Source organism: Vicia villosa, linkage group LG6, assembly GCF_029867415.1.
Source record: "Vicia villosa cultivar HV-30 ecotype Madison, WI linkage group LG6, Vvil1.0, whole genome shotgun sequence".
Lineage (NCBI taxonomy): Eukaryota > Viridiplantae > Streptophyta > Magnoliopsida > Fabales > Fabaceae > Vicia > Vicia villosa.
In genome coordinates this window covers 81,684,351-81,698,582 of record NC_081185.1, presented here as the reverse complement: position 1 = coordinate 81,698,582, position 14,232 = coordinate 81,684,351, and the positions used below count along the sequence as shown (strand labels likewise).

General features: G+C 32.7%; 1 protein-coding gene across 1 annotated transcript; it reads right to left on the bottom strand.

Moving 5' to 3' along the window:
- Positions 1–4,346: 4,346 nt before the first annotated feature.
- On the bottom strand, positions 4,347–9,701 carry LOC131609273 (probable pectate lyase 8). Its single transcript, XM_058880963.1, has 7 exons — positions 9,510–9,701; positions 9,325–9,387; positions 8,936–9,001; positions 5,419–6,061; positions 5,189–5,292; positions 4,966–5,104; positions 4,347–4,860 (listed from the first exon to the last, which is right to left on the bottom strand). The coding sequence occupies exons 1-7, from the start codon at positions 9,608–9,610 to the stop codon at positions 4,639–4,641; spliced, it is 1,338 nt and encodes a 445-aa protein (XP_058736946.1). The 5' UTR covers positions 9,611–9,701; the 3' UTR covers positions 4,347–4,638.
- Between the last annotated feature and the right edge of the window lie 4,531 nt (positions 9,702–14,232).

Here is a 14,232-nt window from a genome sequence, read left to right as displayed (position 1 = left end):
TACAATCCGCTCAATATGTTTGTGCATAAAAAGCGGCATTTCTTCATTGAAGATTATTTTCGACATCGGTGGTCAAGGATGTGGTTTGCTAATGCGAGCACCCTTGTAAACACTTTTTTGAGATTTTAGAGTTGGAGAGTCTAGAAAATGTGAATCAACATGTTCAAAGTATGAAAGAGACCGCTTTGTTGAATTGTCATCTGGTGTTCATTTGACCTTTTTAGAGGCACCTTTGGTTTTAATCGGTTCCGAATGAGGCTTCAAATTTGTGGTTTCTAGATCGATAATCTTTCTCATTTTCTCTTTGATGTGCAAAATCATGGTGTCATCTGCTTTAGAAAATCTATCTTGGATTATTTATCACTTGGTCATGATATTTATACCTGTTTTACCATCCTTTAACATAACATCATCATCAAGCTGAAGCTTTTTCCAGTGACTATAGACTTCACCCATCGTATTCGAGAATCAAGCTTCATCTTTTTTGAAATGAGACAAGCACATGGAAGACCGCACATGTTCCTTACAGTACATCCACACTTCGAACCATTCGAATTGTCTTCTTTGCTTGCTTCGTTTCGTGAAAAATGAAATCCAAACTTGCCTAAGATATGTTGCCAACCAACTACGAATAAAGGGTGTTGTCTTTGAATCTGTGTTCTAACACGGTAATGCTCCAACCAGTAGTTGTTTGTATTTTATTATGCTAGTTTTGGAGTATTTGGTTCACGACATCCCACTCTCTACAAAAATCACTTTTACTATCACCCAACCATTCGACTTTGTAAGTTGTTGTATATTCGAGGTGTTTAACCTAATCGGTCCAAGCACAAACAATCTTCTCATTCACTTGGTCCAGAATAGTACTCTCAATGTATTTCATAAAATGCATTAAAGAGGCAACACACAAGTCTTTAGTGGATAAATTTAATATAATATTCCATGCATCCATTATATTTTCCAACACCACACCAGGTTTGACCATTTCTTAGTTTTCTCCCTTGATATGTTTGGTGCCTACCACGGACTTTAGCCGACTTCTCACTTTTTTAGTTATGTGATATCGACAAAGTAATACGTAGGATGTAAGAAACACCATTGCAACCAAATTCATCAATGCGGTGTCTCGATCTGTGATAATTACCTTCAACATGTTTTCTTGGTCCTTCAATAAGGTGGTGCATATTTCCAAGGCCCGTGTAACGTTGACCTCTTTTTCAAATTCCAAAAATGTAAATCTCATTGATAAAGTTTTCTATATAGAAGTAACACCAACAATTTTCAGAAGCGAAAGCATATGCTTATTGGTCTTATACAATTAATCAATTATGAGAACGATAGAAAATATGTTGAACAACTTAATACTTTTGGGATGAGTCCATAATATGTCACGAACATTGACTTTATCCTCACAAACTATATATTCCTAGAAAAAAAGTGATTATCATCCAAAAGCTTCAAAAGTCGTTAATTTCAGATCATGGACCTCTAGTCGCCATGTTGTTTCGATAACACGCATTATATCCCTGCTTGATATTTGAAACACTTTCAGGTCTTTTCCGTTTTAAAGTTGCAAGTATGTTTTTCGATGCCATCCTAATTAAAGACATGTGCGAAACAATTTTCTTCTCCTCCAGTTTAAGGTGACATACGATGGGATGACGACTAGCTCAGTTTGTAAGGCATGATTATGTAAATTAGAAATCAAATTAAATTTCCATGTATCATCAAGTATCCACACAATTTAAATGGAAACTCACATTTTCTTGATCCGGTGTTATCACGTTTCAACTTCTTAATCGGTGAAACGTATGTGCCACTTCTCTCACATATAATGGTTACAAATTCATTCCATCTATTAGAACCATTGTCGGACCTTTCGATTACAATGCCAAACCCCAATTTCTCGATTACAATGTGTTGAACAACTTAATACTTTTGGGATTAGTTCAAAATATGTCACGAACAATGACTTTATCCTCACAAGCTATATACCTAGAAACATAGTGATTATCATCCAAAAGCTTCAAAATTCGCTAATTTCAGATCATGGACCTTTAATCGCCATGTTGTTTCGATAACGCGCATTATATACCTGCTTGATATTTGAAACACTTTCAGGTGGGTCAGGTTGATGTGCATAAGGTATATCCTTATGCACGGTGCATAAGTCTCGTACGAGTAATATTTAAATTGTTCCAAGTAACATTTTAGTTAGAAACGAGTAATAATATCATAATCCATGAGTAATATATGCATTATTTGTACACATCTATTGATTATGAGTAATTAATAATTGTGAGTAATGAGTACACTATTTTGAGTAATATTTACACCATTCTGAGTAATATCGAATTTTAACGATTTTGAGTAATATATTCATTGTTCTGAGTAATATTTATACTATTTTGAGTAATCTGTATATTATTTTGAGTAATAAATATAATACTTTGAGTAATATAAACAATATTTGAGTATTTATGCATCGTGCATAAGGATATACCTTATGCACATCAACACATCCCCTTTCAGGTCTTTTCTGTTTTAAAGTTGGAAGTATGTTTTTCGATGACATCCTAATTAAAGACATGTCCGAAACAATTTTCTTCTCCTCCGGTTTAAGGTGACATACGATGGGATGACGGCTTGTTTAGTTTGTAAGGCATGATTATGTAAATCAGAAATCAAATTAAATTTCCATGTATCGTTATATATCCACACAATTTAAATGGACAGTCATATTTTCTTGATCCAGTGTCATCACGTTTCAACTTCTAAACCGGTGAAACATGCGTTCCGCTTCTCTCGCATATAATGGTTATAAATTCTTTCCATCTATTAGAACCATTGCCGGACCTTCTGATTACAATGCCAAACACAATTTAAATGAACAGTCATATTTTCTTGATCCAGTGTCATCACGTTACAACTTCTAAACCGGTGAAACGTACGTGCCGCTTCTCTCGCATATAATGGTTACAAATTCTTTCCATCTATTAGAACCATTGTCGGACCTTCTGATTACAATGCCAAACCCAAATTTCTCGATCTCCATGCGGGTCCAATCAAGCATATATTCACGAGCAATAAACAATTGTTCTTTTGTAAATTGTTGACCCACATCTATCTCGACATCAATCGGTCTGGCATACGGCTTAACATCATCATTCACCTCATTCGATTTAACATCATCCTACTCCTCATCCGACTTAACATTATCCTTCACTTCATCTGGTTTTACACCATTACTTACAGCATCTTTGGAAAACATATTCGGATGCACCATATCTAATATGAACCAAAATCAAAAAATGTTATAAAAATTACAATAACAGAAAAAATGGAGATACATCTCCGAAACATATAGCAGGTGAATTTGAAGATGCATCTCCGAACTCAACATTCATTTTTTAGCTCAAGAACAAGATTAATGCAAGCAGTGTGGTATGAAATGAATGAACTTTATCTTAAATTGCAGTTTCTTTTGCTCCCTTTGATGTGATAAAACATAAGAATGATGATTTGGGGTCGAAAAGTTGATTGAAAATGAATTTTTTGTATGGTTTTAGGTTATGGAGGAGGTATTGAGTGTGGGAGAGAAGATCATTCAAGATGGTCATATATTCAATTTTTTGCTTGACATTTTCAGCAATGCATCTGCAAAAATATTACTTGATGGTTAAATGATTAATCATCTTAATGAAAAACGCTAAGTAAATAGGTTCTTAAACTTTCGAAGATGCGTCTCTAAATTCAACCCATAAATATTCGAAGATGAATCTCCATACTAAATATGGCAAAAATGGGGTCGTTGTTTGATTTACGAGGATGAAGAGATTTAAGATGCGTCCGGAGATGCATCTTCAAAAACTCCTAAAAACAATTTTAAATTTTCAGATGTGAGTCAGGTGGGAGAAAAATTGCCTAATTTTAAACCTTGTATATCATGTTATCCACACACTATATGGAAAAGTATGATTTGCATTAAAGAAAATGGACAAAAGCCCAAATAATGAAGGAGTATTTGATAATGAATTCGGATTTCAACATCAACTATATCAAAAGCCCAAATAATGAAGGAGTATTTATAATAAATTCTGATTTGAACATCAACTATATCATCAATGCATTTCTATAGCCCATATCATTTGGGACAAATAAAGTGTTTTCTTTTCTGAATGAATGGCACTCAAACACAATAGACGGGTACTATCCAAGGCCAAAAGACCATACAGCAGAGGCATATTGGAAGACAAAATAGAAACTACAAAGGAAGAGAGTAAAATAGATTTTGAATCCCTTAGAAAATTAAAGGGAAATATCTTGCAATAGCCAGTCTCCAAAAGTGAGAAAGGGCTTCTAAGCAATCATTGTTATCAATCCAATAACAGTTCTTATAAATGTACAATTTTTACCCCCAATATCTAACTGTCGGCAAGACAAACAATTTGCTACAATTGCATACTCATCCAATCCAGTCCAATACATCTATATAACAATGCAATAATAAGAGAAAAGAATGAAAACTTTTCTTTCTTCCATTCCTTTATGTTTTTCTATGTCTCCTTTTCTTTTTCTTTTTTCAATTTGCTTTAGTGATTTTCCCTTTACTCCTTTGATTGTTGATAGTGTTTTGTATTAACACACGCCACCCCTGCGACAGCTAATAACTCCAGCACTTGAGGTTAAGGAGCCTACTAGAGAAGATGATTTGGCCCCTAAACTTGAGGCTCTAGCATAGCTTGCTCCAGCTTCTGCTCCTGATGGAATGAAAAAGGCTCCATTTAGCAAAAGGTCTCCCTCAGACCTCCAATTCCAACCTTTCCATATGCCGGACCCTGTATCCACCCTCTTTGTTACCTGTCCAAATCAAATTTCACAATTTTAAAAAAAGTTTATCACTATCATATCAACATCATCAACATATTCGTTTTTTTAACAACATTGCACTTGTTTGAATGTTACCTCCTTAGCAAAAGGGTTCTGAGGAGCAAGGTATCTGTTTCCTTGGCTGTTAATTGTGGGTTCAGCACTACCTCCAATGGCATACATCTCCCAATGGGTATAGTCATTGTTTACCACATGGAAATACCCATGTCTGCACCTGAATTATCGATAAAACAACCCATTGTTAGTGCATGAACAAGACAGAGATTCTATGAAGCCAAAACATGTTACTATTAGTTACCTAGGCATCCTTTGGATAAGGCCCTCCCCAAAATGGTTGTATGCAATGGTTACTTGCATCTGCTTGTCACGGACATACGAGTCACTGTGACCCAATAGTATAACCTGTATAATTTTGAACTCAATTAATCTCAAGAGTCACCAAAAGTAGCCATATTAATAAGAAGGAAAAAGTATATAGAATTAATTAATGTTAATTAAGACAGTGAGGGAGGGGTGATATTAGCTTACCTCATTGTGGTGGGTGAAATAGTTATTGGAAATAGTAATGGCAGTGGAACCCATAATAGCATCAACAAGACCATCAGCGCAATTGGAAAGAGAGTTGTGGTCAATCCAAATATGACTGGAACCAAAGATGGAAATGCCATCACCATCAGCCATTGTCCTCCATCCAAAATGGGAAGGGGAGCTACGAACCATAGCATTCCCAGTAGGCTTACAATCATGAATATGAACACCATGGATGATGACATTGGTGATAAACTGGATTGTAATGCAGGCTCCAAATGCAATATGAACGTTGGCACCACGACCATCAATGGTCTTAAAGCTGTTCATGATCAGTTCTTGCTTCAGAGTGATCACCATGTCTCTCTTGAACACGATCCATAATGGCCTATCTTGAATGACAGCGTGACGGAGAGTGCCCGGTCTTGGGTTCACGGGGTCATCGTCTTTTGGGTCCGACACAACATAGTACTTTCCATCACGGCCACCGATGGCATTGCGACCGAAACCAATGGCGCAATCAGCCAACCTCTTTCGCCGGAAGGACCAACGTCTGTCACAGCGCCAGCAGTCATCCATTGGATTTCCAGTCCCACATGAGAAAAAACTCAGACTCCTTCTCTCCGTGTGATTGCGTATAGTCCTGTTTCAACATTGGTGGAAATTTATCATAAAACATCCCATTAATATTTTAGTATACCTTGTCTTGATTAAAAGTTACTATAAAGAACTGAATCAAAACATGAATGCAATCAATGGTTAACAGTTAGATATGTAATGTAAGACAGTAGACAAGGTGAAATTATCATTGATGCCATTTGAGGGATGAGACTGGGGGGTCAGTCATGTGGGTCTACAATAATGAATACGGATAGAATGATAGTACGGTGTATACGGAATAACGAGGGTTGGCATCATTCTAAAACTTCAAGTTCCCTACTAGAAATAAATGCTAAATTGGGGGAGATCTGGTTTCTGTCTAGTAATGTGAGGTGTCGGTGATGAAAGCGTTTTATTATCATTATTATTAAGTTCCTGAATCTTGGTCATTTAATAAGATCATGGGGGTCTCATTGACGTGTCAGATAGCAGCTGATATACCAGCCTAGATACAACCATATCTAGAAAATGTTATGGTTAAACCAGAGATGCTTGTTTGGAACTTGTGCTTGTAGACAGGCTGGAAAAAGATAGCATCTTCATGTGGCTTACCCCACATTGTTGGATGATTTGGGACAAAGAACTGCTTGATTTCCTAACAGTCTGAATAGGTGAATATTTTACTTGGCTCTATCAGTAAGATATCAAGAGGTCCAAGGCAAAACAGTAACACAATGTACAGAGTTTTGCCGACTAAATCTTATTGGAGAGTGATTTACTGATTTTGACTTTCACCATCCAGCAGTAAACAAGTCTAATTGTATAAAAGTCTGCGTAGGTGGGAGGTAGAAAAAGACAAACAAGGAAAAACAAGCATAACTCTAAGCATCATGAGAATCTTGAAATTCATAATTTGGTTAAGCTTAGATTGAGTAGAAGGGGTAGATCGCATTAAAAAATATTAGAAATGGTGATAATAATAATAAACAAAGAGCCCATTATTGAGTTCTAGTACTAAATAAATTTCGTAAACCAAAGAGGCCTAGGAGAAAGTAACTTTCGCCAAATCTCCGCCAAGACATGTGTTTAGGAGGGACCACTTAAGAAAAATGCATGACATGAACTTTAAATCAAAGTATACACATAAAACAATCTATTCAGCAACAAAAGTATATACATAAAACAAATTACTTGATTGAAGCCATGATCCTATTCTATTTTTGTTTTTTGATTGAAGTCGTGAAGTTTGGATTTTAGGTACATGATGGTGTTTGTACTTGCAAAAGCAATTTTCATATGAGGAAAATCAAATAAAAAAGACACGAAATTTAGTATGACCGAAATGGTCGGATCTCACGACACTAGCATGTGGGTAGGCTGGCATATAAAATAGTTTGGCTTCTTCAATTTTTAAATGATCCCATATGCAAAGAACATGGCTATTGATCCATTAAGCACCGTGGAAGGGAACTTCGGAACGTGAAGAATTAAATAAAGCAAGATTGTAGTAATTAATTATATAAGATCAGACGAGAAATAATTAATTTCAAGATCTAAATTGCATCTGAATGTGAAAGGAATCAAAGAATACAAAGGCCGTCAAATAGGGAATTTTAAATACGGTAAGGCTTAAAATTATTTTTGTAGAATAATAGTAGTTCAGTTAAGAGAAATAACGCATATTTCTCTTTTTAGATGAATGCTAGTGAAAGTGTTAAAAAGTGTTTTTATTACTCCATTTAATAATGTGATAGGACTAAAAATAGTCATTTATGTGGTATGTCAGTTGAAAATAAATTGAGGGAAAATGATGCGTCCTTTCTAAGAAATTATTAGTACCTCATTGAATTGTACAATGCGTAATAATTCTCAAAAATATGTTAACTACATTTATTTAAATAAAAATTAAAAATATTTACTAAAAAATTATAGTAATAAATTATAAAACTTGTACGATTATTAATAAAAAAATTAATTAAATAAATATTTTAAAAATCACAATAATTATTGAGATGAAAAAATGTAGTACCAAGTCTTTTACGAAATTGAGTGTGTATAATTTCAACTTCTAGGTAGTGTAGTTTTTCATGTTGATTTTTATTTAGACGAGGAATGCCTATAAACCTCATTAACTACTACCAATAAATACCCCTATATCTTATCCTTGTAGTAATAACGAGGCATAAGCATAATTTTTTGTGTAAATTCGGCTAAACAATAGAAAGTGAATGTTTGAATTCCTTGTTGACTGAGTCAGTATTAGCATAACACACAGTAACTTTGCAAAAACATGTGACTTTTGTAAAATCACATTGCTTCACTTTGATTACAACAAACCAAACGTGATAAGAAAGACTTGACGTTAATTCTTATCAAAAGGTGTTTACTTTCCTGTAATACTCTGATTAAAAAAAAGAATGGAACTAAATTCCCAAAGAAGGGTCTTCATATTAATTTTGTTTTCTTTCTTTTTGTCTTGTAACTAAATTAAGATCTTAAAATAAATCCACAACTGCAATTTAAAGTTAAACTTCATTTTTGTCACCATCATGAAAATGCAGCCGCTTTGGAACCATAAGAAATTAATAAATCACATTAATTCTAATTTTTCAGTTTCAAAAATATTAATGCTGAGATCACTCTTCAAAACTTGTTTAATACACATCTAATAACTAATACGTGTATAGAATGTGATTCCTGAATCTACTGATCCAGATTAGTTCATTATCATGTGATTCCTCTTCTCAAAAACCAGAGGAAAAAATATATAATTAATTAATCTATCAAGCACATGCCACATTAAATTGAAAAAAAAAAACGCCAATAATAATATATCACAAAAAAACAAAGCAAGAAAAATAACAACTCAGTTTTTATAAACAATTAAATAAAATGAAGGATAAATAGAATCACTTACGTATCTACCATGGAAGCAAGTTCCTCTGGATTATCAACAGCATGCTCGTTCAAAGCATCACTTAAACTGCATAAACAAAAACAACCAAAAAAATATCAACTAAACGACATCGTTTACGTCACTAAATGGCAAAATTAACCATCAAAGCATTTAAAGCTTCTAATTAACTATGATTTTTCAGATCCGATCTCAAAAACGATATATATTACTATTACTATTCATCCAAATCTGAAACTCAAAATAACTATCTCACTTAAATAATTCAAATCAAACGGTTGTAAATAGCTTTATGCCACGTGTACGATCTGATTTCAACCATCACAACAAATTCCAAAAATCGTAATTGCATTAGCAATCGTAGTTGAAAAAAAGTACTGACGAAAACTAACCTTTCCGCCATTGATGAATTCTTCAAGCTCTGCATCTGTAACTTCTCTTCTCCTTCAACAACACTATCAACGTAACACAAACACATTCACATTCTAATAACGAAATCTCAAAAATAAAAATGTGAAAATTAACAGAATCATAATTGATAAAGCTCATAAAACAGAGTTGAAGAAGCTTGAATCACCTCGATTCATTGTGATCGATTGCATTGGTGAGATTGAGAGAGAAAAGTAGCGCGATAACAAGAATGCTGAAGACGAACTGTGATGCAAACCGTAACTCCATTGTTGCTTTCAGCTTCAAGTTTTTTTCTCTCTGTTTTTTGTTCTCTGTGAGTAAGGAAAAGAATGAGAAGAAAATGGAGCCAAAGAGAAATAAGAGCGAGATGAGTTTATATAGAAAAAAAAGAAAGAGAAACAAACATGAAAATTGAGAGAGTTAACCATGGTTAAGTTAAAAAGCTTAAGTTAACCACTGGCCGTGTTTAACTAACTCGTCACCGCTCTAACTGCCATTAACTGCTTTTCTTTCATTTCTCTCTTTATTTCCACGTGGCGCCATGATACCGTATCTTTCTCTTTCTTCAAATTCTTTTCTAAATAGGTCAAAATTGTAGTATTTTTTTTCTTCAAATTTTATTTTATTTTATTTTGTTTATTAACATATTTTCAAGAAAAAAATACTCTAACTGTTTAAAATAATTTTACATTGTCAATTATGTAAAGAAAAAAATATACTCTAACTGTTTAAAATAATTTTACATTGTCAATTAATCATAAATATGTAATATGTCAAGTCACACTGTTATTTTTAAAAAAATTATATGACATGACTAATTGATAAATCTCAATTGGATGATAGTATAAAATTATTTTATACTGTCAGTACACTATCTTTAAAGGTTTTCATGATTTTGAATGACATAGATTTTGCGACACTGATTATGATCATCGCGATGTAAATTAATCACTATTTATTATATTTAGTATAGAAAACAATGATAACGATATTGATATTAACATTTGCCAAAATCATTTTGTTTCGGTCTCGTGACTGATTTTTTTTAAAACTGCCTCTTTCCTAATATTCTTGAATTACAAAAGTATTCATAGAAATATAATTAATCCAAAACTTAATAAAGTTATAAAACTATGTATGGAAAATATGGGTTAGTATTAATTATGATTACGATGCAAAATATGGGTGAAAATGGATTGAATTCTGCTTCAAAACGTAATTACTACATGTGGAATTTCTTGCGTGTTTAGTTGTTTACACTTTCTATGGAAAAAAGAATAAATAAATATACATTAATTAATTAAGCTTGGTGCTTGGACCAGTTACATAGTTTAATTTAAAATTATGAAATCTTTTTACTTTTTTATTTTTTTTATTTTTTATAAGATAAATATATGATAAATTAATTGACATATTTTAATAAGTGGATTTTATTGATAGATTAATGCATTTTATTACTTTTCTTTTCTAAATAAATAAGAAATGGTCGATAAATTTTTTCTCCATTTTGTAATTGATATTTTTAATTAAATGTTACTAGTATCTATTTTTTTTCATAAAAGATAAAATATACAGCTATACTAATGGTCAATAAATTAATAGTACAGTTAACTCTGTTTTAATTCTCGTCATTTATTCAACAAGTTAAACATTTAAAAGCACATGACAGTACTATTTATATCTGTAATAAATCTTGCACTTTTTAATTTATGGAGTATTGAATATTGTACTTAATATATTATTGAAATATACTAATAATTTGAATGAAATATTAAAGATACAATTGATTGATAAAAAATTATTTTTATTATATTAAAAGATGAAAATGATGTTTGAAACTGACACTTATTATATGACTGGAATACCAGATAGAAAATTCACTGGAATTCGACTGAATCAAGACATGTGGTCATTAAAGCTACAAATCTCAATACGATGTGTTTTGAATAAGGTTTCTTACTGTGGGATGGTATTGTGTAAGATGTAGCCATTAAAAAATCACACAATGCAAGAGAATGATGTGAGGTGATGATATAAATGTATGCTTTTGTGACCATATTTTACTGGCCTGGCCGGTATCTATTTCATTGCATGAAAATAAATGACTACATTTTAATAAAGAAAAAAATTAGATTAATTTTTTTCCGACTAAAATTAAATGATATTTATGAGAGTTCAATTGAATCTCATATTAATGTTAATTGAATATTTTTCTCCCTTACTTATATCTGTATTAACTGAATTACTAACTTGTTAAAATCATACGATGAATTAACAAGTCCTACAACGAGCGTCTGAAATGGGCCTAGTCTCCTGAAACGAGCTTAGGCTGCCCGATGTGATTTCCATTCCCATAATAAATATGGGTGATGACGTGTCCAAGAAGTCACCGACTAGATAGTGAGTTAATTAAGGAAAACATACTCCCCATGATTCAAGGAAGAATAAGTCCTCTCTTTTCCACGTTCTCTGAGGATATAGCTTGGGAAACTTCCTTCTTACTCTTTGATCCAGACCCGAGGGGTTTCATATAAATACCCGATCTTTAGAATGACAATGGTATATCCATTATCTTAGAAAAAATCCATATACATGGTTTCTCACCTCCGTACGTGAGATAGTCCTAAACCAAGACAAATACCCTAAATACTTAGACAATCCTACATAACAAGGGTTGTCCTTGTTGTACCTTTTTTAGCAAGTATGAAAATCATTGTGCACATAAAACTTTTGACTCTGCGCGCTTTTTACTGGGTTATCGTTAGTAAAGTGGCCATATTTATTTTAGTAACTATGCATTTTCCTTAATAAATTTAGCATCACATATTGTTGGAACAAATCCTGCTTGAACAAAATCAATTTACACTCTAATGATGCAACTTCCTTCAACAACACTATAGTAATGTGCACACACATAAGGTTCTAATGTTCAAGTTTGTTCTTCACACTTTTGGAATTAAAAAAAAAAAGAATAAAGATTGAAAAGGAGTAGAGTGTGGAGGAAGAAGAGAGTATTATATTGATATCAATTGGACAAAGTTAAGAGCCTCTTATATTTTGAGATTACTTACAAGCCATGTAATATACTTTTGCCTAACTAAATTCTAAAAACAAAATAATGTTACTTGATCGCGTGTATCTGCAAGTATACAGAGTGTATCAGAGTAGTATAAAAGGTTGTTGAGTCTCACATAGACCTAATGGTCGATATATCATTTTCTATTGGTACGATGTTTATCTAAGGTTATCATTAGAAGGTTTGAATTAAGTAGGAAAAAAATAAAATAATAAATTTGAATAAATTTAGGGAAATAATACTGGAATGTGGCTCGCATCGAACGACAATACTCTTACTATTTCTAATTAGGATTACTTACGGGGCAATATTTTCTATCATGAAAAAGACTTAATTATATAGGAAATGTCGCTCTCGCGTATTTAGAACTGAATTTAACTCTCTAATATTTACTGTGGTTGTCACGTTCCACAGTTGCGTAGTGCGTTAAAGTAGTAAATCCTTTTTTAAGAAATTAAACATTTGACGTAGTCGAAAAGTAGTTTTGATTGGAAAGTTTAACTTAAAAGAGTTCCCAGCTTCATCATTTGGTTCATCACTGTTAGAGACCAATTTGTTGATATATTTGTTCATTATTTTGGGGTCTTTTGCAACTTATTACATGGTTTGCTAGTGTTTATGCATTAAATTCATGTAAATAAATAAAGCTTAAGCTTATGTTTGTATTTATGTTTGATTTATTTTTCCCTTGCATTTTGTAGGTTTTTTTGAAGATAACAAGTTTTGGGACTTAAAGATTGCAATAGGAATGCTTAGAAGAAGTCAAGAAGTCCAAAACAATCAAAATAATTTTAGCAAGTTCGCTTAGTGGGGCTGTAGCGCGCTAGGAGAGGCCTTGGTAGAACTGAGCCATATTTTGGAGCTCGCTTAGCCCAATCATCTCGCTTAGCGAGGTCCTCTTTAAAGAGCCAGATATTTTCGCAAGCTCGCTTAGCAAAGTGAGTTGGCTAAGCGAGAAAGCACTTTTTGGCACTTGAGTTTAGGCACTTGGAGATATTTTTGTGGCCTTATCTTTATCTTTTCCACCAAATTTCTTCATAACTTGGTTCTAGGGCACAAATAGAGGGAGAGAAAAATATCTTTGGAGTTTTCATCAAGATTTCCAAGCACCATCCATCTTCATCTTTGATCTTTGATGCTAGTGAATCTTCTTTTTTTGCTTGTTGTTGAAGCTACCATGGCTATCGATAGCTAAACTTCTTTTGTGTCAATATTAGAGGTAGTTAACTTGTATAGTATGTATTTGTTTTAATCTTTTGTGTATGAACTTAGTTGATGATTAATATATGGTTAATATCGTGTTGTTTATGTTATATTTGTTGCTTTGAATCAATATTGAGAAATATGTTCAAACCTTTACCTAAAAGATATTCATCTATCAATAAAAAACTCTAGATACAGATTTGTGAATTGATAATCACTTGTATCAAACTTTAAGGATTATCATGTTGAATAATGGCTTGAGAGATCATCCAATGGTTAATACGATAATGCTCACGATACCGCTTTAGAGATAAACGGTATCGAGAGGATACGTGATTGTATTAATCATTAATAAGTTCATACGCATGATTAATTGAATATATATGAAGCAAGTTGATGGAACCTAATCTTGACACATTTTTCTCAAATTGTTCAAAACTTTACTTTTACTGTCTTTAACTATTTTCATGTAGTCGAGACTTTTCGTTACTTAAACTTTTCCAAAACACTTACTCAAGACATTTTTAATTGTAGAACGGTGGTAATATAGCATCAATCCTTATGGAAACAATAAAAATACTTATCATATAAAGTGTTTTCAACAAAATGG